This window comes from Dipodomys merriami, unplaced genomic scaffold (genome assembly GCF_024711535.1).
Source record: "Dipodomys merriami isolate MVZ:Mamm:240054 unplaced genomic scaffold, mDipMer1.0.p SCAF_42, whole genome shotgun sequence".
Taxonomy (NCBI): Eukaryota; Metazoa; Chordata; class Mammalia; order Rodentia; family Heteromyidae; genus Dipodomys; species Dipodomys merriami.
In genome coordinates this window covers 6347161-6373991 of record NW_027205826.1, presented here as the reverse complement: position 1 = coordinate 6373991, position 26831 = coordinate 6347161, and the positions used below count along the sequence as shown (strand labels likewise).

The window sequence follows — 26831 nt, the reverse complement described above, 5'->3', positions numbered from 1 at the left end:
TTCAATGGCTGTTCTTCATGTGAGAGAAAGCGAGGGAAAGCATTTGATTAAAGGTGTGTCTGTAAGAGCATGAAGCACCTGGAGACTTGCCAAAAAAAAAAAAAAAAAAAGCCTTGAATGCATGTAGATTTTCAGGGACAGATCTCAGCCTCTAGAATAGCTAGGATTAGAGGCATGAGTCACTAGCACCTGGCTACATCCACATTTTTGTGCCAGTCTAGAAGAAATGAAAAGTGGCTTGTTACAACAGCCACAGCATCACAGGTCAATGCCTGACTTTCTATCTACTGGCCCAGGATGCCCAGGTAGACACACCAAAAAGTGTAACATTTCTCAGAAATTGGATGCCAGGTAAAACTTAATTCTAGAGAAAACTTAGAAAGACCCACCATCCCTTGTGTGCCTTCTGCCATAGGTAGGTAGGTGAATTAACTGGGTGTAGTAGGGTTTCTCACTTAGACTAAACTCAGGGCCTGTGCGGCATTGTGTCCCTGAGCTTTTTCACTCCAGGATAGCACTCTACCACTTTGAGCCACAGCACCACTTCCGGTTTTCTGGTGGTTCATTGGAGATTAGAGTCTCACAGTCTTTCCTGCCCAGGGGCTGGCTTTGAACCATGATCCTCAGATCTCAACCTCCTGAGTAGCTAGGATGACAGGCGTGAGCCACCCAAACCAGCTCTTAACAGGAACACACACACGCACGCAGACACACACACACACACACACACACACCAAACCAGCTCTTACAGGAACACACACACACAGACACACACACACACACACACACACACACACACACACACACACACACACACACCAGCTGGGTCACCCAGGCAGACAACTCCTGGCCAAAAAAAAAAGGTGCCTTTTCCTGCATATTCCATGCGGGCTGGCTGCCTCCCTTGCCTTCCTTGCATTTGGCTTTTAATCAGCAGTCATTAAAGAGAGTGGTGAGGAGGAATTCCGGGCTCCCTTCTGGCTCCTCGCGAGGGGTGGAGGGTACAGTGATCTCACGAGCTATCGGAGAACGTGGAACTGGGGCCTCCCGTGCGCCACGTGGGTGGACTTTCCCACCGCTCCAGCTGAACACACACAAGTTCCCAAGGGGCTCCCGGGAGGGGTGGGGGGCCGGGGAGGGCGCCTCCTCCCTTCCACGCCAGGGCCTTTTTCTTTCCTCTTTTTTTGAAAGTACAGGCCAGCGTTGGAGTCAAACTCCATCCAAACAGGAAATCACCAAGAGTCTAGGTAAAAAAGAAGTGCTTTCCTTTGGGAAAAAAGGTCAGGCTTTTTTTCTTTTTTTTTAATTCAGTCGGTGCTTTGCTGAGGACCTACTATGTGCCTGGTACATGGGCACACCAGTTATAAAGCCAGGAGGATGCAGAGAGACAGACAGACAGACAGACAGACAGAGACAGAGAGACAGAGACAGAGAGACAGAGACAGACACAGAGGCAGAGACAGACACAGAGAGACAGAAGAGACAGAGAGAGAAATACCAAATAACTTCCCCTACACACACACACACACACACACACACACACACACACACGCACGCATCTGGCACAAGCTTACAGGGGGTGGGGTGAGGCTTTTAAGGGGTTGTGATGTCTTCTAAAAATTAAAAATGGGAATAAAAGGCTTCAGCCTCCCGCCCCCCGCCCCCCACCCCTTCCCCTCCCTCGGAGCCTCCCAAATGTGCGCAGCCTGAGCCCCGCGGAGGGCGGAGGGTGTGGGGGGGCGGGGGGCGGGAGGAGGGCGGCAGGAGTGGCTGGACGACCAGGTGGACCGGCAGAGCCGTGGGGAGCTGCGCCGGAGGTGCGGGCGGGCGCCGGGCCAGGCTCCCCACCCCCTCCCCTCCCGTGGTACCTCGGCCTCTAGTTTGGAGTCCCGGGCGCGCGCGCCCCGGCTCCGCCAGCGCCCCCACTCCCCGCGCCATCCGGGACTACAGGCATCTCCCCGCCGCCCGCCCGCAGACCGAGCCACGGGAGCAGTCGCCGCAGCATCCTCCGGAGAGGCGCGCGGGGACTCTGCAGCCGCCGGCCTCCATCGGGGCCCCGCGCCCCCAGAGATCTCCACCTGCCCGGGGACCCACCCCTCTTCCACCCCACCCCACTCGGAGAGGGAGGGCACAGGGCAGAGACGGCGCAAGACCCAGGCGATCCACTGGACAAGGAAAAGAACCACTGCCAACACCGCCCGCGTTTGCACCCGGGCCCCAAGTTCAGGAGCGACACCCCTCGAGGAGGGGCTGCGCCCCACGGCGAGCCCTCCTCCGCCTCCGGCCCCGGCCACCCCGGCCGGCCGGCCCACGGGACGCCAGGAGCCTCTTCTGCCTGCGCCCCCCCCCATCCCGCCCTCTCCGGGGTCGCCCACCCTCCCACCCCCCTCCCCAGTCCCAGAGAGAGACGTTGGCCCGCGCGCCCCAGCGCCCCGCGCCCCGGCTGGGCCATGCCCGGGCTGCGCCGGGACCGCCTGCTGACCCTGCTGCTGCTGGGCGCGCTCTTCTCCGCCGATTTCTACTTCCACCTCTGGCCGCAAGTGCAGCGCCAGCTGCGCTCCCCGGGGCGCCCTCCGCGCTGCCCGTGCTCCGTCCGCGCCCCCGCTGCCGCCGCCGCCTCCTCGGACCCGGGCTCCACCACCACCGCGGCGCACAACTTTTCCCAAGCCAGGTGGCGGGCCGAGGCGGGGCGGCGGCCGCGGGCCGAGCGGGCCGAGGGGGCGGCCGGCCGCTCCAAGCTGCAGGCCCTGTTCGCCCACCCGCTCTACGGGGTCCCCGAGGAGCCGCCGCCCCTGCTGGGACCCGAAGACGTGCTGCTGCCCGGCCCCGAGGCGCTGCGCTATTACCGAAGGAAGGTGATCCGCTGGAACAGGTGAGGACCCGGGCCCCCCCACGCGCGAGGACACCTACACACACACCACCACCACCACTACCACCACCACCACGCTTCCCCAGATCCTGGCCCAGAGTGGCTGCACCCAGGCTGAGGTCCCGCGCGCCCCGGCTCTGGGCTTGGTGCCCTGGGTCTCCCCAACCCAGCCCCTGAGCCCAGTTGTGGGCTCCCTGCAGTTGAGCTCCCTGCAAGAGAAACTTTCTGGGACTTCCCAGCCAAAGCAATGCTGTCAGCCCACTCTCCTGATGTGCCCCAGGTGGGGTGCCCCCCCGCCCCCACCCCCTGGGTCTCTGGTGCTGAGCCTTTCTTGGGTGTGTGTGGTCACCAGGAGGTTTCCAGACAGAGCCACCCGAGTCCAGGGCTGGTTCAAATACAACAACAGCCCCGCTGGCCCTGCTGTATAGGCAGCCCTGGGTGACCTCCCAGAAAGTATGCAGTCAGGGACTACAGGGGTCAGCGTGGAGCAGGAATCAGAGGTCAGTTCATAACACAGCCCCACCCCAATTAAACAGTGGCAAGGACTCTGAAGAGAAGGCGGGTTTTTAATGTTATGATCACAATGATTTGGGCTGACTTCAGTCTGAGGGCTGAGAGAGAAAAAAAGAAAGAAAGAAAAAAATGCCTGGGAATGTTTAAAAGCGAAAGCAAATTTTACAGGGGGGATATCAAATGTATTTAGGATAAATCGAAGAGGATTTTTTTTTTTTTAAAGAGACTAGGGGATGGGGGGAGGGGGGGGTTGAGAAGGCATTGTGGTTATTACCGAGGCCCCCGGCTAATTGCAGGAAGCCTTCTCCTGAGCTAAGGACTCTGTTTTGAAGTAGAGAGAACTTCTCCAAATTGGAATTGAGAGTTCACTTTTCATACCACACCCATCTCTTTTCTTAATACAAGCGATTTCAAAATGAGATGTCATCAGAGGGTTTCATAGTCCCTGTGGAAGTTGAGTAGACTGTACATCTCCGCTGAAACTCAGAGCAAGCCCAGTGTAACTGTTTGCTCATCATTTCATATTGCTAAAACTATAGGGACCAAAAAATAATAATAATAAACTTTAGAAAAATAATTTTAAGGGGAGGAGGGAGAGGTTGATCATTATTGGCTGAAATCACCTTGGTGAATTTCAATGGTAACCCTATTGCTTTGTGGTTTCATATCAGAACCAAAGTGGCTCTCATTTCCATGGCTAATTACAAGCCATAAAAAGGCAGTTTGAGATGGCTTCTCAGAGGGTCACAGCATTACTTTACTTCATCATGTGGGAATCTGGATCAGGGAACCAGGGAATTTTTGCCCTTTCCAAACTTATCTACACATCAAATGCAGATTTAAGAACAGGATTTGGGCAAAATTATTTGCTTTTGGATTTGGGGGCAAATATAAATCTACATTTATTTAGTCACATATCTGTGGCCTTGAATTTCCCGCCTCCCCCCCCTTCCTTTGGGTCCTGGAGCAAAGTCCAGGAAACTATTTTGGCAGAAAAGCAAAGAAAACCTTTCTCAACCACGCTGTGCAATCAATGTTTTTTAATGGTATTTTGGCAGTACTGGGGTTTGAATTCAGAGTTTTACACTTGGCTTTATTATTATTAATTATTATTACCTTTAAGTAATAGTACCAAGAGGTTGCAATTGAACAGATCAGCTCATGAGTAAAATGTATCATGATCAGTGTCAGCCCTTCCATTGTTCTCCCTCATTTTTTTTTTTTTTTGTTGTTGTTGGTTGTAGGGCTTGAACTCTGGGCCTGGGCGCTGTCCCTCAGCTCTTCAGTTCAAGGCTACTGCTCTACCACTTTACCCACAGCACCACTTCCGGTTTTCTGGTGGTTAATTGGAGATAAGATTCTCACAGACTTTCCTGCCTGGCCTGGCTTTGAACTGTGATCCTCCGATCTCAGCCTCCTGAGTAGCTAGGATTATAGGCATGAGCCACCAGTGCCCAACTTTCCTCTGCTTCTTGATTTCACTTCCCCAACACATGTTCCAGCTGTCTGACATTCATTTTTCTCTACTGCTTGAGCCACACCTCCATCCCCTTGCAATCAATTTTAAGCTAGTTTTTTAACTGGGGGGGGATGGTTTTAGCTGACAAGAAATGATGTTGATAATTTAACAGAGGATGGAAGGGTGCTGGTAACCTTGTTATATTCAAAGGTCACAGGATAGTTTTGTGTGGATATTGAACATGACAGGTTCCCCCCCCCCAACAAAATTGGTAGATGACAGCCATGGGTCACCTGCCTGTAAAAATCGTTGACCTTAGGCTGGGAAGGTGGCTCAGTGGTAAAGTGCTTGCCTTGCATGTATGAGGTCCTGGGTTCGATTCCTTAGCACCACATAAGTAGAAAAGGCCGGAAGTGGTGCTCACTCAAGTGGTAGAGTGCTAGCCTTGAACTGAAGAGTTGAGGGACAGCGTCCAGACCTAGAGTTCAGGCTCCACCACCGACCAAAAAAAAAAAAATCGTTGACCTTGAAGCTCAGAGGGAGATGGCACCCTCCCTCTACCCACACTGTGTTGTAAAATCTTTGGGGGATGTTAATAAGCAGAGGTGTTGGGACTTAACTCCATTTATTAAAAACAAAACCTAAACCAGGAGCCTATGGCTTACACCTATAATCCTAAATACTCAGGAGGCTGAGATCTGAGAATCATGGTTCAAAGCCAGCTTGAGCGGGAAAGTCCATGAAATTCTCATCTCCAATTATGCACCAAAAATCCAGAAGCAGAGCTATGGCTCAAGTGGTAGAACAGAAAAGGAAGGCTGGAGGTGTGGCTCAAGTAGTAAAGTGCACAACTAGCAAATGCTGGGTTCTGGGTTCAAACTCCACCCCGGCTAGAAGAGGAGGAGGAGGAGGAGGAGGAGGAGGAGGAATAGGAGGAGGGGGAGGAGGAGGAGAATGAGGAAGAGGAAGAAGAAGAGGAAGAAGCATATCACAAACAAAGAAACAGTGAATCCCCTGGACAATTGTTTGTTTTTTTTCTTCCTGAACAGACAAGTCCATCTTGTCCTCACCACCCTGATGTAGTGATTTATAAACATATAGCATGTTCCCACGCCAGTAATTACCTAACATTAACTACCATCCACATAAAGTAGATCCTCTGAACGGCCTGCTTTCCAGGAGAGGTGCAAATAATAAAAATCAGCCCCATCAGCATTCTTCAGCACTTGCCCAGAAGAGACCATTATTAGTCTGAGTGGTCTTCTTACTTTTTTTTTAAGCCCTCACGCTAAGAAGATATGGTATTAAGTCAGAAAGAACAACTCCAGCTCTTTTACCAACAGGAGCTAGGAAATGGCTTGTCCATGAGGCTCTGGAACCTTCTGTTCTGATTTCACCCAGTGGGAGATGGCGCTGGCCTGGTGTTTGGAATGTTTGGGTTCTCAATCAATATTTGTTAATTGCATGTCAATATTTAGTTAGCTGAAAGGCAGAAGACTGGCTGTGGGGAGCGTGAACCATCCACGTAATCTCTGACCCTGAAACTTTCAGCTAACCTCCTTAGAACTGGCTGGTCTTCTTGCCCTCCCCTTGACCTCCTGGAAATGTAACTCATGTGTGGCACAGTTCAAGTTTAAAATGTAATCAGGGAAAGTGCTCCTGTCAGGCCAGCAGCCGCTGATCACAGCGAGCAAGCCCACGTCAGGCTCCATCAGGTTTGATGACATCTCGGGCACCTGTCTGGAATATAGAACAGGTAGAGGAGGGACAGGGAGCAGGGAGCTGTCACCCTCTCTATTCTAGGATATAAAGTAACAGCCCAGAGCCAGGTGATGGTGGCTCATGCCTGTGATCTGACTTACGTGGGAGGAAGAGAATGGAAGGATCCCAGTTCAAGGCCAGCCTGGGTAGAAAAGTTCACGAGACTCCTTCTGAACCTAGAGCCAGGTACGGTTGCACACATTTGCTATTCTGCAGACAGGAGATTGGGAGGATCATAATTCTAAGCTAGCCTAGGCAGAAAAGTCCATGAGACTCCATCTCAATAAAGGGAAGTTGAAGACACTGTGCCATGCTTGTCTTCCTGGCCAAAATAAGAAGACTAAAATAGGTGGATTACTGTCCATTATTGTGCCAGGGCAGACCATGAGACTCTATTTCAGAAATAACCAGCAAAAAGCAGGTCTGGAGGTGTGGCTCAGTAGCAAAGCATTTGCCTAGCAAGCCCCAGTACCATTAAAAAAAAGGGGAAGGTGGGAACAGGATTTGCTGAGCTGCTCTTAGTTCTGGTCCTTAATCAGCAAGGATGGTGGCTGAGCTTACCAGGAGCACAGGTAACAGTACAGGTTGTTATCCTAGCATTGTTAGCAACTCAACTCGCAGCTTCTCCCTAACCCCCACAGCTGTCTGAGCCAGAAAACATCTGTCCTTGGACAAATCAAAACTGGAGAGCCTGGCTGGGACTTTTGCCCACATATCTTGGTCAGTTTTTCTGTGACTCGCTGGTCCTCATACTCAAGGTCAATTAAGGTCATGTAGCAACTCCAGCTCTGAGGAAGGAAAAGATGGAATCTGCACTCTCTGTTTTTCTCTCTTGACATCTGTCTCTGAGATATCAGGAAGTTGTATCAGCCTGCAATTTCACATTCAGTATTTCTCAGAGATTGCGTGTGTGTGTGTGTGTGTGTGTGTGTGTGTGTGTGTGTGTGTGTGTGTGTGTGTGTGTGTGTGTGTCCCATCACACAGAATCTCCTGCCTTCTCTTCTCCTCCTTTCTTGCTGTCACAGAAAAGAACTGCCTGGCCCTGAGTCTCTCTTTGAAAAAAATAAAATAAAAATCACAGCACAGAGACTGGGAAGCCTTTCAAAAATGACAGTTGTTCAAGGGAAGGAAATTGGCTGACATTGATCTAGGGGTAGCTTTGAGAAGATCCAAGAAATCAAGGCAGTTAGAGCGAGGGAGAGGGAATAAAAAAGCAAAGAAGAAATGAGAAAGTCTTTAGCTGGAAATAAGAATCATCTTGCTGAGGGTTTTTTTTTTAAGATAAGCTCTCCTCATCCCATTCTGTGGCATCCTGAGATGAAGAATACAATCTCCTTGGACAGAAGTTGGGGCTCTTACTCTTTGGGAGCGGGGAAGGGAGCATGAACCTTCCTCCCAGAGTCAACAGGTCCTTCCCTGGCACTTATTCTCCTGCCAGTGCTGCCAGGCTAAAAGAGGAAATGCCCTTCTATGATTCAAAAACGTTCCTATGCCGTGGCCTTTGTGTGGTTAGTAGGGGGAGGGAGTGGAAATCCATCCCCTTCCCTCCTGATGAGGGCCTGGCATGGCTGGTTTGGGCAAAGCGATTGTTTTAGTGGATTCTGAAGCCTTGGGCTTGGAACTAGAGGAAAGCTCTGTACTGTTTCTCAGAATCAAATAGCTCTGAAGCAGATGGCTCCTGAGTGGACTAGTCCCAAAAGCCACTTCCAGCCACCGCCGGCCGCTGCTGCCACTGCCTCCTTCTCCTCCTCCTCCTCCTCCTCCTCCTTTTCCTCCTCTTCCTCCTCCTCCTCTTCATCCTCCTCTTCCTCCTCCTTTTCCTCCTCCTCTTCCTCCTCTTCCTCCTCCTCCTCCTCCTCCTCCTCTTCCTCCTCCTCCTCCTCCTCCTCCTCCTCTTCCTCCTCCTCCTCCACTTCCTCCTCCTCCTCCTCCTCCTCTTGCAAGGCCAGGTCCTCACTGCGCTTGCCACAGCCAAGATCAAAGTCATAAAGGAGTAACCCTGTTCATCCAAGAAGGATGCCACGTCCTGTTTCCAAAACCATCCAGGAAGCACGGGGAGCTGACCCTATTGTTTCAGCCTCTGAAAACCTCCTTTCACCCCAACCCAAGTTATTGATCCGAGGAACCCAATTGGCTAACTTTCCCTGCCTGAAACCCTGCTTGCTGTGTGCCAGGTACACCATGTACACGTGTGGTTAGGTCTCACGGCCCCTCAGGTACGGGAGCATGAGAGAGGCAGAATCCCAAGATGGCCTCTCCAGATTTCTATAATGTGTTCTCTCTCTCTCTCTCTCTCCTCTCTCTCTCTCTCTCTCTCTCTCTCTCTCTCTCTCTCTCTCTCTCTCTCTCTCTCTCTCTCTCTCTCTCCTTGTAATTTACTTCAGTGCCACGATGAGTCTTGTTATGAAGGGATTTTATAGGCATGATTTAAATCACAGTGGAGTTACCCCTGGGACAGGGAAATTGCCTGGTGGGTCTGACCTAATCACATGTACCTTTAAAGCAAAAAGAAATCCCTTTGAGTTGATAGAAGATGAAATCAGAAATTCAATGTAAGATAAAGATTTCATGCGTGGCCTGGCAGTACACATCCATAATCCCAGTATCTGTGAGGCTGAAACAGGAAGATTGCAAAGCTGTAGATCAGATTGGGCTACATACCCAGCTTGAGCTACCTTGTCTCAAAACCCCAAGTGCCAGGGATGTAGGCCAATGGTAGAACTTTTTCCTAGCATGCACAAGGCCCTGGATGAACTCTAACAACACAAAAAGAAAAAAATATATAGCAACAGAAAAAAAATACAAGGATTTGATGAGCCATTATTGTCTTCAAGAAGGAGGGAATCATGTGACAAGGGATATGAGTGACCTACTGCTAACAGTCAGCAAGGAAATGGGGAATAAGGTCCTGCAAGCACAAGGAAATGAACTCTGCTGCCAACAAGAATGAGCTGGAAAGCAGATTGTTTTTCCCCAAAGCCTCCAGAAAACATTTCAGCTCAGCCAGGACTTTAACTGCAGCCTTCTGAGATGCTGTGCCCAGAGCACAGTAACTCAGAGCTGGGCTTCTGATCTGCAAAGCTGGGGGCCTATAAATGAGTGTTGGGTTTTGAGGCATGAAGTCTGTGGTCATTTGTTACACAGCAATAGAAAGTGAATACAGTACACTGCTTACTCTGCTGCACAGAAGAAACAGGATGAGGTCGCCAAGACAGCCAGCTAGTGAACCACAGTTGGCTTTGCACCCAGAGGGTCTGGCTCCACACTCCCGTGTTCTTAACCACCAGCTCCACCACCCTGTGTCCTTTGATGTGTGGATGTGTCCCAGCCTGTCTTCTGGAAAGTCTTCTCTGACATCTGCCACCCACTCTGCTCCCTGCTTGCTTTCTACATCCCCTCTATCTGTGCCATGTTGGTGGGGTTTGTTTGGTTTGGTTTTTAATGATTGGGCCCAGCTCTAGTTTCATGGAGCTTTGAGTGAGCATAAATAGCCCTTAGTTCTTGGCATGAAAAGCCCCCAGCTTATACATGGTCACCCTCATACATCTGTTTTATGGTTTGCCATGAGGTAGACTCAGAGAAAATATCTGTGGAACCATAATTGGCAACAGGTGATATCAGGATTTGGGGACTCTTAGCGGCCCATTATCTCCTAGGAAAAAGGCCTTGAGCAAGTGCAATGCCAACTATGAAACAGCCCCACCTGTAACTTGATTACTCCTCCGTATAAGCATATAGAGCAATGAGGACGGGGCGCTGGCAGGAATGACCCCTGACTCACGCCTGTCATCCCAGGCGCTGACAAAGCAGAGTTCTCAATGATGAGGGTTCAAGAGCAGCCTGAGCAAAACTTTGAGACCCGCCCCCTCCCCCCCCAATCTGGACCAATATTCTGGAAATTGTTTTAAATAGGAGGATCATGATCCTAGCAGATTGGAGCAACAACAACAAAAACCCCATAAGAGCCTGTTTTAAGAATAGCAAAAGCAATAAGGGCTGGGGATATGGCTCAAGTGGCAGAGCACCTGCTTAGCATGTATGAAGCCCAGAGCTCAAACCCTACTACCATCAAATGGGGGTAGGGAGGAAACAACATCTAAAGCAAAACTGTCCCTGTGAAGGCAATCTGAAATTTGGCCTTGGGTTATCTGGGATGTCTACCAGTTGCAGCAGCCTAAATAAAATCAGGTTCAGACACGAGGGCATGAAGCCGAGAACATGTCCTTTGCCAAGACGAGAGAATTTCTTCTGCTCCCTACCTTTCAACAGAGGAGCAACCAAGGAGTCTTACGTTAAAGAAAAAATGGAGCCGGGCACTGGTGGTTCACACCTGTAATCCTAGCTACCTAGGAGGCTGAGATCTGAGGATCGAGGTTCAAAGCCAGCCCAGGCAGGAGACTCTTATCTCCAATAAACCACTAGAAAAACCAGAAGTGGCACAGTGGTTCAAGCGGTAGAGCGCAGCTGAAGAGTTCAAGGACAGCGCCCAAGCCCAGAGTTCAAGCCCCATGACTGACCAAATAAAAAGAAAGAAAAAATAGGAAACACAAAAGTCCTTGGCTGAGCCAGAGCAATGCCTGCCCTGCCTCTTGGCAGGTGCCGACCTGTACTTTGCTCTTGATTATTCATTAAGCTGGAGGCTGATGGGAACCGCAGATTCTGCTGAAGTAGGCATGTGTAGAGCTGAAAGCCCAGTGGGGATACCACTGGGAACAGCTGCGGTTTGAGCAGAGCAGAAGTTACCAGGCATAAATTACTACCTGTTATTATAGGCGGGCCCTCATCTACGTACCTAATGAAAACCACAGTACGGTGGGGGGGGGGGGGGGGGAGGGAAGGCTCAGCTCTTCCTGTGCCCTGTCACTTGGCAGAATGGCCTGTGGTGAAGACCCAACTAAGTCTGAGTGCTTCAGAGATGCCAGCATCCAGAATTTTCCATCCCTGGAGTCTGACTTAGGAGGCCAAGCCCTAGGAGCAGCCAGGAGAATTTGGCTTGAGCGAGAAGCAAAGTGAAGTCCCAGAAAAGGGCCTCTTTTATTGGATTCACTGTTAATAAATTAGATAATAAATTTGGGAAGCCACAGGAAGCAGCGTAGTAAAGGACTACAGTTGCTAAGGAGCCAAGTGCCTGCAATAAAATTCAGTAAAATAGGGAAAGCCAGGGAGAAACTCGTTATATGCACAGAGACTTGTCACTGAAAAGTGGATATTTAAAAAAAAAAATTAGCAGTGGCCTTGGATATTGTTTTTTGACAGTGGTAGATATCGAACCCAGGGCTCCAACTCATACTACACAAGTATTCTGTCCACTGATCTACCTTCCCAGTCCAAAAGATGGGATTTAAAAACTTGGCAGAAGCTGATGGACTGAAAATGACAAGACATCCAACCAGAAGAGCAGAGCTGGTTACCCCGGAAGGCCAAACACAGCTCTCAGAGAACAAATCTGCCTTCAGCATTGTCAAAACCTGGGTGATAATTTGTGCACCTATGCTGGTACTGGGGCTTGAGTTCCGGGCCTGGGTGCTATCTCTTAGCTTTTTCTGCTCAAGACTGGCACTCTATCACTTGAGCCACAGCTCCACTTCTGGCTTTTTGATGGGTTAGCTGAAGTTAAGAGTCTCACAGCCTTTCCTGCCCCACCTGACTTTGAACCGTGATCCTCAGAACTCAACCTACTGGGAGTAGCCAAGATGACAGGTGTGAGCTTGCTGGCACCATGCTAAGTAAATAGTTTTGATGATATGATCCAAAATAAAATCTATAAAGAGGGATAGATCATTGTTCCTGATTAAGTCATGTGACCCATAGGGTCTTGGCTTCATCCAAGAAAGAGAATTGTGATCCTGTTGATTCATTCCCTTTAGTCACCCACTGATCTGTTCTCACGACTCAGATCACCATCTTTTATATATATATATCCAAAATTGAGTATTATGCATAGCCAGCACCACTTACTTCTACATCCTGAGCACCCCGGACAGACTCCATTGTTAGATCCTGTCTCCTATTCACCAAAGTCTCTTTGCAGGAATTTTAACTGGATCCCACTGAGTTTGGGTGAAATCCGCATTTCCCTTAAGTTATGTAAAATTTGCATTCTGTGCATGTGTTCACTTTCCTAGGAAATAGTTCATTATACTTGCAAAGTATTCCCTGTATTCATCAAGATTCTCTGGTTTTGCAAGACAGGACCGCCAACTCAAACAAGCTTAAGCAGGACAGGAAATGTAGAGATTCAGGTAACCAAGCTCGCTGAGGGCAGAGGGCTGACCTGCCACAACAGAAATGCCCCTTACCATTCTTTGCATTCCCCTCTTTCTCTCTTTCTCTCTCCCATCCCCCACCGCCCCCTCTCCAATTCAACCACCTACCCCACCTTGTCCCCTGACTCCCATCCCAGAAGCCCAAGGACCAGAGACGCCTCTGGACCTTCTTCCAGCCTCCTCAACTCCCTGTCTCCCAGATGGGGGCTGTAGCTTTAGCAGAAGTTCTCAGGCATGAATGACAACCTGTTGTCACAGGCCTCACAGCAAAGTCTCTCCACTGATTCCACACACACACACACACACACACACACACACCCTTCTTTGTGCCCATCCTGGGGCTTGAATTCAGGGCCCTGACCTTTTGTGCCCAAGGCTAGCACTCTACCACTCTGAGCACCATTTCTGGCTTATTGGTGGTTAATTGGAGGTAAGAGTCTCAGGGACTTTCCTGCTCAGACTGGCTTTGAGCCAGCTCAAATCCTAGCTACTCAGGAAGTAGCTAGGATTACAGGCGTGAATCACTGACGCCCAGCTTGATTCTCTTTTTAATCTATTTGCTATACATCCTAAGTTTCTAGAGCCCCATTTTGGAGCTCAAACACAGAAAACTGGCTCTGTGCATTTCTCTGATAACCTTGATCAACCTCCAAAGCTTACCAGATGTGTGGTTCAGTGGGTCAAGTAAACAACTTCACCATCCTTCCATATTAATAGAATTGTTTCTTCTTATAAGGGCTTATATTTTATAAGTATATCCTGAAAGACCCTGACCTGCCCTTTTCTCTATGCGACATTTGTGATTCATGTTGAATAACCTTTATTCAAAATGCTTGTGATCAGAAATGTTTTGAGATTTCAGATTTTTTTTTTAAGATTTACGAAATTTGCATATACATAATGAGATTTCCCATAGAAATCTTATTTTAGACTGGGGAACCAAGCCTAAACACAAAATATATTTCCATTTCAGATGCATCCTATACCTACAGTATTATTTTTTTTTATGTGCCTGCATTTTAACTATGTTCTTCCACATGATGTCCAATGTGGAAGTAGTGTAAGGTCAATACTTAAAATGTTTTGGATTCTGGAGCGTTTTGGATTTCAGATTTTTTTTTAACTAGAGAGGCTTACCCTGTAATAATTGTTAGTGTTAATGCCATGTAGAGAAATTTCTGCTTCTTGGGATTTTGTTTTGTTTTTTGTTTTGGGGTTTTTTTTGGGGGGGTGTTTTGGGGGTTTTTTGGTGGGTCATGGGCCTTGAACTCTGGGCCCGGGTGCTGTCCCTACACTCTGAAGCTCAAGGTGAGCGCTCTACCACTTGAGCCACAGCACCACTTCTGGTTTTCTGGGGGTTCATTGGAGATAAGAGTCTCACGGATGTTCCTGCCCAGGCTGGCTTTGAACTGTGATCCCCAGATCTCAGCCTCCTGAGTAGCTAGGATTACAGGTGTGAGCCACCGGCCCCTGGCCTGAAGTTCTTTTTAAATAGTCTCTCATTGGTTCACCACTGAAAGGTTTGGTCTGTGTACCTAGGAAGGTGTGTCAGTTGTCCCTAAATGTCCTCTGGACAATTCATATTTGAGAACAAAGCAAGCCTCCCTCAGTGCCCCAGGCCAGCTGGGATTCAGCAGACACTGTGGAGGACCCCTGGTGGAAACTTCCAGTAAAAATCATAGCTGCTATCCCTCCAGCAGGCCCCTGTAGGGGTGAGAACCTCTCAGAGAACCAGCCTTCCCCCCTAACTCCCCCCCCAGCAATGGATGTAAAATGACCTCAGTATAACTCCATGGCACCAAAGTAACACAAGAAAAAATTGGGCTCCGGGTTCACTGTCATTATCGTCACTGGATTATTAAACCATAACGGTGAGAAACAGAGTGGCTCTCCCAATACAATTTGCTATGAGAAAATGCAAACGTAGCCAGGCATCAGTGGAGTCCACCTTTATAATCTTAGCTACTCAGGAGGTTGTGACCTGGAGGACTGAGATTCAAAGTCAGCCAGGGCAGAAGAGTCTGTGCAGCCAAGCAAACAAGCTGAGCAAGTAAGAGGCCCTGAGTTCAAATCCCAGCACCAGAAATTATACATATATATAATATGCATACACACATACTATGTGATGAATTTTCTACCATGCATATTTCAGCCTTCCTAGCCCAAAGTCCTGGGCAGAGAACCCTTCCTGAACTGCACAGCCACTGCGGAATGCCTGAGATGACACATGGCTGAGAGATCTTTCCAGTCTTTAAGCCAAGTAATCTCTTGAGAATTTCCTGAGAAAGTTCTGGAAAGGGGATTCAGTCACTACAACAGATGATCATAGGAGTGCGAGAGTGGGAAACCCTTTTGTGTCAGAGGCCAATTTGGAGATTAATAACATCGTTTTCAAAGGCCATACAGAATTACCAGTGTAGACAAACAGGCTTTAGGCGGCTGCCAAAAAACAAATGTGTCTGTGCCATCATGTATCATGTGATTTTGCGGGCCTTAGAGGGCTGGAGGGACAGACATTCCCCATCTCTAAAAGCCATTGGTAGTGGTTTGGCATTTATCATTTCAGGGTTCTGGAGGCCAACGGGCTAGCAAGCCGGCCCACGTCACAGGCTCTGGGGAGAATCTGGTGTTGGCGCGCCCAGCTCCTAGTGGCTGGTGGCATGGTGGATGGCTTTCCTTCCTCTGTGATAAACCATTCCCAGCTCTATTCCCATGGGTGCATTATCTCCTCCTCTTCTGTCCCCTGGGTGTCTGAGTCTCTTCTTCTCTCTACATCTCTGTCCTATAAAGACATTTGTCACTGGATTTAGCACCATCTGGATAATCCGAGATGATCTCAGGTTTAGATGCATAACTCAGTTGCATCTTCAAAGACTTTCTTTCCAACTGAGGACCTTTGAACAGGGTCTAGAGATAAGGTCAAGGGACTTACCATGGAGAAGATGTCTACTCAGACCACAATATTCACATTCTACCAGGAGTATAAGGGATAAGATGTTTGCTGTTTCAATATTTTTTAATCCTCTGGATAAAAGAGAATCAAAAAAGCATCTGTTAGATAATCTTTTAGACAGCTCATAAAATAATTATTGAGATGTTACGATATCAAATAAATGTAAAATGATAGATAAAAGTGGGTCACAGCCAGGCCTGGTGGCTCAATGCCTGTCATCCTGGCTATTCAGGAGGCTGAGATCTGAGGATCATAGATCAAAGCCAACCCAGGCAGGAAAGTCCATGAGATTCTTGGAATTAACCACCAGAAAGTCAAAAGTGGAGCCATGGCTCAAAGGGTAGAGCACTAGCCTTGAGCAACGGATGCATCCAGATCCTGAGTTCAAGCACAAGAAAAAAAGGGTGAGAAGATAAAGATGCACAAGACCAATGAGGCCAAGTCTGAGGAACTTCTTGAGAAAAAAAAAAAAAGCCATCTGTCAGAGTCAGCTCTGCCCAGGGCAAACTGCCAGCTGTATCTACAGGGCAAAACACAGCCAGAAGGGCAGGAAGCTTGCAATCATTTTGGGTAGTGACTCAGCAAAAGAATGTCTTCCCCCAAACCCCCCTAGAACCACCACAGTGTGGTTTAAAGACTGCCCTCCACCACATCCTCCAGGGAGTTTCCCAGCCTTGGTTCTGATTGCATTGCTCAGCAGAAGCCCATGACCCTGTGCCCCAGGGCTATTCCTAAAACCATGTCCAAGCAGGCTCCACACAACCTGGCTGTGCTGGCTTGTCTAAGAGAGAAATGCAAAGTGTGAAGATTCTGTAGCCCTGGGCAGCAGGAGCATCCTTTGGGCCACCCCTCATGACCCTTCCATTTTTAACAGGTGCTTCTGATTCATGCCTGAGTGACAGGATCAAAGTCCTAACAGTAGCTAGACTACAGCTGTGTCAAGGTTGTCACTCAGGGCAGAGAAGGGGACTTGGTAATTAGCTGAACCTGGAGATAAGAACAGATGGAACTTTATGTAGGTCGTGAAGTTCAACAGGATAGTCAAGTGGATCCAAGTGCTGACCTCTGGCGGGAGGAGGGGAGGAGGAGGGAGTCAAAGGGCAACCTAGATTCTACTCACTTTATAATGTTTTTGGATGTACTGTGAGGAGCCCATGGAGCATGAGTCATTCACTATTCCAGGGAATGTGGCTGCCAAATTTAAGGCCGGAAAACTATTCAAATACATTAGAACCCAGTGAAAATCATTGCTAGGTTCCTGTGGTCTCTGCCTACAAGCCCAGCTACTCAGGAGGCTGAGATCTGAGGATCAAGGTACAAAGCCAGCCTAGCCAGAAAAGTCTGACACTCATCTCCAATTAATCCTCCAAAAGCCAGAAGCAGAGGTGTGGTTCAAATGGTAGAATAGCAGCTTTGAGCAGAAAAAGCTAAGCGACAGCAACCCAGGCCCTGAGTTCAAGTCCCAGTATCAGCACTCACAAACACACACATACACACTTTAAACTCATTACAAAAGGAGCACCCCAGGTCACCAAAGGAGGTGACATTCCTTTCAGTAAAAGGTAAGAGAAGCCAGCCAGAAATGATAAGCTCAGATTTATAGCAAGTGATGTGCAGCCCTTGGGTTTGGCAATGACAGGACCCAGGGTCTGCAAACGCCACTGGTAGTTGGTGATATTAAGGCTGTTTTTATCTGCATGCATTAAAAACAAGTGCATCTTCCTCCCCTCCAGGCAGGGGGCTCTGCCTCACTCCTCTGGAAGCATTATTCACTCATGAAGGCATAAATTACCAAGCAGAGGAGGCCAAGAGTTTGGGACCCACTAGAAATGATCAATTGGCTCGTCTTTCTCTCTCAGGTCTTCCTTTCAAAGAGGGAAAGAAAGTTCTCAAGTACTTTCTTCCTCTAAGCTCTGCTTTGATTGTGTGTCTGTGTCTGTGTCTCTGTGTTTGTGTGTTAGTACTAAGGTTTGAACTTGAGTCCCCATGATCTTGCTTGGCGTTTTTGCTCAAGGCTAGTGCTCTGCCAGTTGAGCCACAGCTTACTGCAATTTTTGCTGGTTGGTTGGAAATGAAGAGTCTCACAGACTTTTCTGCTCAAGCTAGCTTTGAACCACAATCCTCAGAATTCAGCCACCTGAGTAGCTGGGATTGCAGGTGTGAGCCACTAGGACTCAGCTCGGGCTCTGATTTTATTACAGCTCCTCACGTGCTTTTAGTGCCCTGTTGTTTATTGATTTGTTGGGCAATAAGCTCACAGGACCATAAGCTCTTTAACCATTATATTGGATTGAATGGTGATTCCCCCTACCAAAAAAACGAAAAATGTTTTTCATGTCTTAATCCCCAGACTCTGTGAATATTATCTTACTTAAGAAAGAAGACTTTGGGGGCTAGGAAGGTGGCTCAGTGGTAGAGTGCTTGCCTTGCATGCATGAGGCCCTAGGTTCAATTCCTCAGCACCACATAAGCAAGAAGAAAAAAGCCGGAAGTGGCGCTGTGGCTCAAGTAGTAGAGCGCTAGCCTTGAGCTGAAGAGCTGAGGGACAGTGCCCAGGCCCAGAGTTCAGGCCCTACAACCGGACCAAAAAAAAAAAAAAAAAAGAAAGAAAGAAGACTTTTCCAGGCTTTGATACCTCACACCTGTAAGCCTAGCTACTCAGGAGACTGAGATCTAAAGATTACAGTTCAAAGCCAGCCTGGGCAGAAAGGTCTGTGAGATTCTTATCTCCAGTAAACTACTCAGAAAAAGCAGGAAGTGGAGCTGTGGCTCAAGTGGTAGAGTGCTAGCCTTGAGTACAGAGGCTCAGGGACAGTGCCTACGCCCTGAGTTCAAGTCCCAGGACCAGCAAAGAAGAGGAGGAGGAGGAAGAGGAAGAGAAAGAAGAAGACAAGGAAGAGAAGAATAACTATTTGACATTATAATTAAGCCAAGAAGCATTTAATTAGCTTGGTTAATACACACTGAAAGGAGCTCATCCTGAATTATTCACATGGTGCCCAAATACTACGGCAAGAGATCTTTTTGAGGGAAAGACAGAAGAAGAACAGATGAAGAAAGAAGAAGTAGCTAAACAGGCAGAGAATGGAGTAAAGTGGCCCCAGTCCAAGGAGCACTGGCAGCCACCAGAAGCTGGAAGAGGCCAAGAAAGGATTCATCACACTAGCAAGTGTCACAAGTCATCTACCTGTGCGTGATTCCCAGGCCTTTCAAATGTGGGGTAGCAATAATAATAGGGACCTTAGAAGGAGTTTCGATGAAGGTTAAATGACTTAAAGCTTCAGAAGACTTAACACAGTGCCTGGAACAAAGTAAGTGCTCATTGGACGGTTAGGAAGCTATTTTCTTTATTCCACATCGCTGGTCCTTCTGGCTTTCTTTGTTCGGAAGGCTGTGTGGTTTCCTGGCCCTGGGATCAGCCAGGCTCTGCTAATTCCCATGCAGAACCCTGTCATTCATCTCAGTGCAGCTCAGTGGGCCCACCTCACCCTCCAGATAAGTCTCAGTCATTGGCTGAGTTAGGACCACAGCTCTGTGAGGCCCGGATGGAGATGAGCCTCCAGTCTGTCCAGCATTAAAGCCAGGGGTCTACTGCCACACAGCCCTGAAACCATGTCTGAGAAGAGGAAGTCACTGTATTTGCCAGAAGGGAGCAAGTGTGTATGGGGGGGGAACCAACCCACTTGGCAAAAACTCACTGAAATCTTGCTTTCTGAATAGTAAACAGAAGCTGGCTGGTGCTTCACCACTGCCATCACCGTTACAGTCCTTGACTTTTAAAACAAAAATCCATCAGAATTGAGTTCCTGACAAACATCACTTTCTCTGAAGCCACTGTGAAAGAGCAGACAAGGCTCTGCTTTGGGCTCTTTCCACTTTGTGGCCCTTGATTTCCCAAATTGGTAAGGCCTGAAGGGACCAGAATAATATAAAACATGAACAAGAAAAACACCTTAAGAAATACACTTGGAATGAGTTCTACACAAATGCCAGTTATTGATAGCATTAAATAAGCTACAGTCTTCCTGCAACCCATGCCAACAGGCCATGACGAAAGCCTTAGTCCATGCTCAGTCCATGCTTTGCAGCTAGCAGGGGCCAGGCCGCCGGTTCTAGCCCAGTGGGATGTCAGTTGAAATGACCTATAGCGTGTCTGCCAAAACATTGAGGAGCTGATCCTGAATACTCCAGAGCCCTCTTTTCTTTCCCAGAAGATCGTGAAGATGTCTTGTCCATCAAGTGGGCTTCGTCACTCTGGAGACTCCCTACCATCTGTCTACCATTAGACATGTAGTATAATTGAGACTTAAGCCGCTGTGGTTTAAGACACTATGATTTTAGGATTCGTTTGTTACTATAGCAGAACCTAGCCTAGCCTAACTAACACAGGCACTGAGTACAGACCAACTTTTTAATCAAACAACTCAAGCATCAGAAAAATGCAATACTGGTTTAGTTTGTTGTTGTTGTTGTTTTAATCAAATCAAATGGGACTCTGCATTCCCTTTCTTAGTAGATTGGCTAGATATTCTATCTCAGTCACCATGGGGTTCTTCTGCCAAGATTCCCTTAGGGTAAATGTCCTTAAGGTCTGGACAACTTGGTATTTGAGGAGCAAGGAGAATCCTCCCTTTTTCATCCCTTAGTCTCGGGCAGGTGGGTGGAACTGTTGCTTCTTTTCTCAAGCTCAAGCACAAAGGCTGGGATTTTGAGGGCCCAATGTGCGCTTCCTTTGCACTACCCCAGACATTCTTCATCGTCTTGGGCCATATCTGGGAGACAGGCCAGACACAAGCCTCAACTTTCTTCTCCTAGTATTGGAGGATCTTCATGCTGTCCCCCAGTTTTATACTTCTTCAGTACTTCCTAGTCTTTGTCAAACTCCACCCCCCCCATGCCCTTCCCCTCCAGCATCTGCTCCAATGAGTCTAGATGTTCAAAGAAAAGAAATCCAGAAAAGGAATAGAGAAAACCTGCTTACCTGCCTAAACTCCACCTGGCTCTAAATCTTTAATACCATCTGAGACAAGAAAACATAGCTACCTTCTTAGAACAGGGGTGGAGGAAATTCCAGGGCGGGAGAGGGGGGGGAAATGCATTAATATCTCAATAAATTATCCTACTGTGTGGTTGGCTACTCATGCTGAGGAGGCCAAAGGCCAAAAGGCACAATTATTTTTATTTGTAAGTCAGGTGGAAAAATAAGCCATACAAATTAGCATTCCCTCATAAGCCAAGGACTTGGAAGAATTTACTGTGGGTGAGCCACAAGGAAATTTGTCTACAAACCATGAAAATATTTGCCCCTAGCATAATCTTCACTGCAATCCCTTCATTCAAATGCCCCTACATCCAAACCCTTCTGTCCCTCAAATGCACTTTTCAATTTAGTGGGAAGTAAGGCAAAGTTCAAATACTTTTAAAAAACAAATATATACAAGTAAGTCCGTATTTACTGGAGACCATAGGATGTAGATTTGTGTGTATGTCTGGGTGTGTGTATACTAAGGCTTGAACTCAAAGTCTGGATGCTGTCCCTTAGCTTTTTCCTCTTAAGACTAGCCCTCTACCACTTGAGCCATGCCTCCACTTCTGGCTTTTTTTGAGGGTAGTTAGTTGGAGATAAAAATCTCCTGGCTTTTTCCTGCCCATACTGACTTTGAACCTTGATCCTCAGATCTTAGCCTCCTGAATAGCTAGGATTACAGGTGTGAGTCACTAGCACCCAGCTGGGGTGTGGATTTTTAAGCATCCTACATTTATTAATTTATCTATTTATCTGTTTTATTCATTTTGACTCCACTCAAAGTAATGCATATTTCTAGTTTCTATATTCAGGAAAATTATAGAGAAGAGAAAGACTCCTATCTACCCAACGTCAGTGTCACTTGCTAAAAATATGTGTATAACACATTTATTTTATGATTGCCCAGTGACAGCATGAAAAGAACCCAAACTAGGACCCCAAAATGGATCAATAGCTCACCTTTTGCAAGTAATACCTGTGCCAGTATTTTATCAATATGCTTGTTAGGTTGGTTTGCACCTGACAACTAAGATACCTGCTGACTCAGATTTGTTTTATTTTAAAACAATTACGTTATATTTTTAATTTTTGCTGTGTAGAAGAGACGGTAAGACTGTAAGAGGCCCTGAGGAAGTTTTTTATGCTGTCTATGGAAAATATTAAATTGCGCAGGCTCCAAAAATCCATCATAGCAATTTCCAGGCTGTCATCAGAGGATTGCATACTTTATTTCCTCATGCTTCCTTGGCTCTGGCCCAAGATCTCTAACTTTATTATTATTACTGACGTTTGGAGCTGGATACTTTCCACTGTGTGCATTTGTCCTTCGCATAGTAGGATGTTTACAGAATCTCAGCGCACTCCTTCCGCCAAGCCTGAGGACCACCAGTGCCTCTAAATATTGCCAAATGTCCCGTATGAGCCAAAAAAATCACCCTTTATTGAGAACCATCGGTCTACAGCAGGAAGGCAACGGTCCTATAAAAAGAAATAGTCTGAGCGGGATCTAGAAACAGACGGTGGCTGTGAGCCTCCGCCTTTGAAGCCTCTCCTCTCATGGCATGTTCTGGAACCCACATCATACATGTAACACGGGACCCAGGGGAGCCCTGCCCTGTGCTATGTAAGGAAATGCCCTCTGCACGAGGCTTGAATGAAGAGCTTCTCAGAGCCTCCCCTGGCTCCCTGTGTACTGCTACTCTCCCAGAGGCTCATGGCTCCCAGCACTCTCCATGATCATTTGTGTGGAGCTAACGATGTCTCTGAACCATTTTGCTTCATGGCTCGATGCTCAGGCCTAGAATCTGGGAAACATGGCCTAGTTAGAAAGGACCTGCTAGTTCCCTAATGTGCCTCGGGGGACCCCCATAGACCAAGATGAATTCTTTTGTTCTCCAGGGGGTCCAATCCACCCACAGCCTCAGCAATTAGTCTCCAAAAGTTGCTGCAGAGGGAGAGACACGGGGCCGCTCATGTGAAGTCATTGTCCCAAACTTCCGGAGTGTCCCTCCTGCCTGCCCTAGTCATCTTGCTCAATCTGGGAGCCTCTGGATTTAGGTCTGTGAGTCCCTCTAATTAGGGTCTGAGTGAAATGGTAAAGTTGATAAGAACCTGAAAAGGGGAGGAGTTAAATTTCAAGTCCCGAGGATTCCTAATTGGATCTCAGATGTCTGCATCAGTTGAATAAGTTGTTGTTGTTGTTGTTGTTGTTAATTTGCTAAACCCCAGCTACGGTAATGATTTACCTGTAATTTACCATGTGCCTGCAAGATATCTACAAGAAGGCTTTCCTTACCTGGACTGAGTCTCCTTACAGGATTTGACTCACACCTGTGATCCTAGCTACCTAGGAGACAGAGATCTGAGGATGCCAGTTCCAAGCCAGCCTGGGCGGAAAAGATCTATGAATTAATCTTACCTCCAATTAATTACCAAAAAGTCAGAAATAGAACTGTGGCTCAAGTGGTAGAGCATTAGCCTTGACCAAAATAGCTCAGGTATAGCACCCACTCAGTATTGGCACAGAAAGTAATAGAAAAAGAGAAGGAAATAAGGAAAGTAAGGAAGAGAAGAAAAGAAAGAAAGAAGGAAAGAAGAAAGAAACAAAGAGAAAGAAAGAAAGAAAGAAAAAAAGAAAGAAAGAAAGAAAGAAAGAAAGAAAGAAAGAAAGAGAAAGGGAAAGAAAGAAAGGAGGAAAGAAAGAAAAGAGATTGTGGATATAAAGCTATAGGATTGAAAGGCAAAGGAGCCAAAGATGTCTGCCCTTTGCAAACCAGGGTTGAAAGAGAACACAGAAGTCTCGACTTCGCCTTCGGATCTTGTCTCTGTGTCAGCTCTCAGAGTACGTGCCTGGTCTGGTACTGAAATTATTTCAAGTGGTGTGACACCACCCCCACCCCAAAATGCACAGGGGTCTGTAAATACATTAAAGACATCTGTGCCCTACAACCAGGCAGGGGAAAGGGTACCAGTCCAATCCCTGCCATCTCCTGGAGGAAATTCGGTGTGAGGCAGGTTTTCAGCCCTGAACCTCAGTGAGTGACTGACCAGGAACCTGGGAACCTTCCAGACCCTCCCTCTGAGTCACAGCGGTCGCAGCATCTGGCTAAGTTAATGCCACACCCAGTGTCTCTGCCCTCAGAACCCTAGAAAGGCAACAGGGCACGGGTCGGCATCCTCAGCTCCTTGTATCCTAGGAAACGAAGGAGAATCCAGGCTCTCCAGTAGCCCACCTGAGTGTCACCTGCACATCTCCATGCCAACAGATGCGCCCTCCTGTGTCCCAAGCCCAGACCTGCCTGGGCTTTTCCTCTCTTGCTTTGAACTTGGCTAACGCTTACCAATAGACCACGGACAAGCTAGGGTGGGACTCTGAGGTCGACTGGATGATTGGCCACCTCAAAGACTTGCCAAGGCATGCAAATGGCAGAATTTACTGCAACCATCTGACCTAGCTATTCTTACCTTCCTATGGGACAGTCCAAGGTATTTTGCTCTGGCTTGCAAAATGGGTTGTTGCTAGTTACCCAGTAGAATTGCGTTTGGGAACGCTTGTTATCCTCCTGATTTCTAGTCCTCATATACAGTAAAAATTATGATTAAGCCAGGCACTGGTGGCTCACACCTGTAATCCTAGCTACTCAGGAGGCTGAGATCTGAGGATTCAAAGCCAGCCCAGGCAGGAAAGTCTGTGAGACTCCTATCTCCAATAAACCACTAGAAAACTGGAAGTGGCACTGTGGCTCAAAGTGGTTGAGCACTCACCTTGAGCTGAAGAATGCAGAGTCAGTCCCCAAGCCCAGAGTTCAAGCCCCACGACCGACCAAAAAAAAAACAAATTATGATTAAGCCAGGTGCTGGTGGCTCATACCTGTGAGTCTAGCTACTGTAGGAGGCTGAGTTCTGAGGATCACAGTTCAAAGCTAGCCAGGACAAGAAAGTCTGTGAAACTCTAATTTCCAATTAACCCCCAAAAAGCCAGAAGTGAAGGTGTGGCTCAGGTGGTAGAGCAGAGCATAAAAAGTTCAGGGACGGCACCTAGGCCCTGAGTTCAAGCTCCAGACATCATGGTATTCTCTCTCTCTCTCTCTCTCTCTCTCTCTCTCTCTCTCTCTCTCTCTCTCTCTCTCTCTCTCTCTCTCACACACACACACACACACACACACACACACACACACACACAGGTTAAAATAACCCCAATTATTGGATGCCTATTTTTTTGGCTGGCTATTACTGTACTTAACTCTAAGGGATACAAGGAGCTTGATTCAAAGAGACTCATTTGCCATAATATGGAAATTGAGATTTGGAGGGCTTAAATTACTTCTTAAGAATATAACCAAGAGTGATAGTGCATGCCTATTATTCAACTTGTCAGGAGGCTGAGGCAGAAGGATTATAAGCTTGAGACCAGGTATTTGGGGCTACAAAGTAAGATCCTGTTGGAGCCCAAGCTGGCCTCCCAACTCATGATCTTGCCAAACTAAAGATAAATTTGCCAACCATAGACAAGAATGTGTGTCTGTACAGTGGTTGGAGGTCCACAGCCCACGAGATTCTGTTGTACAGAAACAAAATCTAATCCATTTTCCATCCTCCATGTCATCCCACAGCTAAAAGATAGAGCTGGTCTTTCCCTCTCCCTTCTATGTTTGCATTCCTAATTAGTTCTTCTCTGACTGGCTAAGCACCACCCCATTCCAACGGGGGTCAAACTATGTCACTGTGATCAGTCGCCAATCACAGGTTCCATGTTTTGCTTTTGTACCATTGATTCTTTATTTGGGAGAGTGGAAGAAGAGGTCTTGCTCTTGAGATGAGGGGACTGGAGATGATTCTGGAAGGATGTATGAAGGTGAAGACAGCTGTTGGAAATTGAAATCTTGGAAACTTCCCCAGAAAAAGATTGAGGGGTTGAAAAAGCACAACTCTATGGCATGATGATGTGGCATATGTCACATGTGTTTTCTCATAAAAAAGAGATAAAGGAAGTGGTTTTGCGTGGTTCAAGGATGTGGTTGTGATGCATGCCTGTAATCCCAGCACTCGGGAGGCTGAAGTAGGAAGATCATCAGTTGGAAGCCCAGCCTGGGCTACATAGCAAAACCGTCTCCAACCATGACTGCTTTGAAGCTCCCTGTCCAAGCCTACTTCCGCGTCTCCCTCGGCTGATTGCTAACCCAGAAGCAAGGAGCACTCAAGCAAAATGTCTGTAAGAAATAAATTACTCTTGGTTGCTCTACCTTAACCAATTAAAAATAAATTAAAAAAAAAAAAACAAAACAGAACCTGGCAACATAGCTCTGGCTTGGAATCCTAGCCACTTGTGAGACAGAGAATGGAAGGGGTTATAGTTTGAAACCAGTCAAGGAAAACCAACCTTAGTGAGAACTTAATCAATAAAGTCTGGGTGCATGCTTAAGATCCCACTTAAGACCCGACACTGATGGCTCACACCTGTAATCCTAGCTACTCAGGAGGCTGAGATCTGAGGATCGCAGTTCAAAGTCAGCCCCGGCAGGAAAGTCTGTGAGACTCTTGCAAGGCATGCACTCTACCACTGAGCCACCTTCCCAGCCCCAAGTCTGTGAGACTCTTATCTCCAATAAACCACCAGAAAACCAGAGGTGGTGCTGTGGCTCAAGTGGTAGAGTGCTCGCCTTGAGCTGAAGAGCTGAGGGACGGCGTCCAGGCCCAGAGTTCAAGCCCCATGACCAAAAATAAAATAAATATTAAACCAGAAAGGACCAGAGTCATGGTTCAAGTGATAGAGAGTTTACCTAGTATACACAAGGCCTTAAGTCCAAACCCCTGTACAGCAAAAAATAAATAAATAAAAGGAGGTAAAGAGAATGCAACAAAAGCACTCTTACCCCAGGAAGGTTGTAATCCTGGCTCTGAGAAATGCAGAATGGCCAACCAGAGTCGTATTTCCACCTAATAGTAAAAGTGAATGCTTGAAGAAGCAAGAGGGCCAGCTCATC

At 47.5% G+C, this 26831-nt stretch overlaps 1 protein-coding gene across 1 annotated transcript in view; it reads left to right on the top strand.

The window, feature by feature from the left end:
- Positions 1-1914: 1914 nt before the first annotated feature.
- Positions 1915-26831, top strand: part of Fam20a (FAM20A golgi associated secretory pathway pseudokinase) — a 40449-nt gene continuing 15532 nt past the window's right edge. Inside the window, exon 1 of the mRNA XM_069993158.1 lies at positions 1915-2872. Within this exon, the coding sequence (XP_069849259.1) occupies positions 2451-2872 (422 nt within the window). The 5' untranslated portion in view covers positions 1915-2450. The remainder of the gene's footprint in view (positions 2873-26831) is intronic.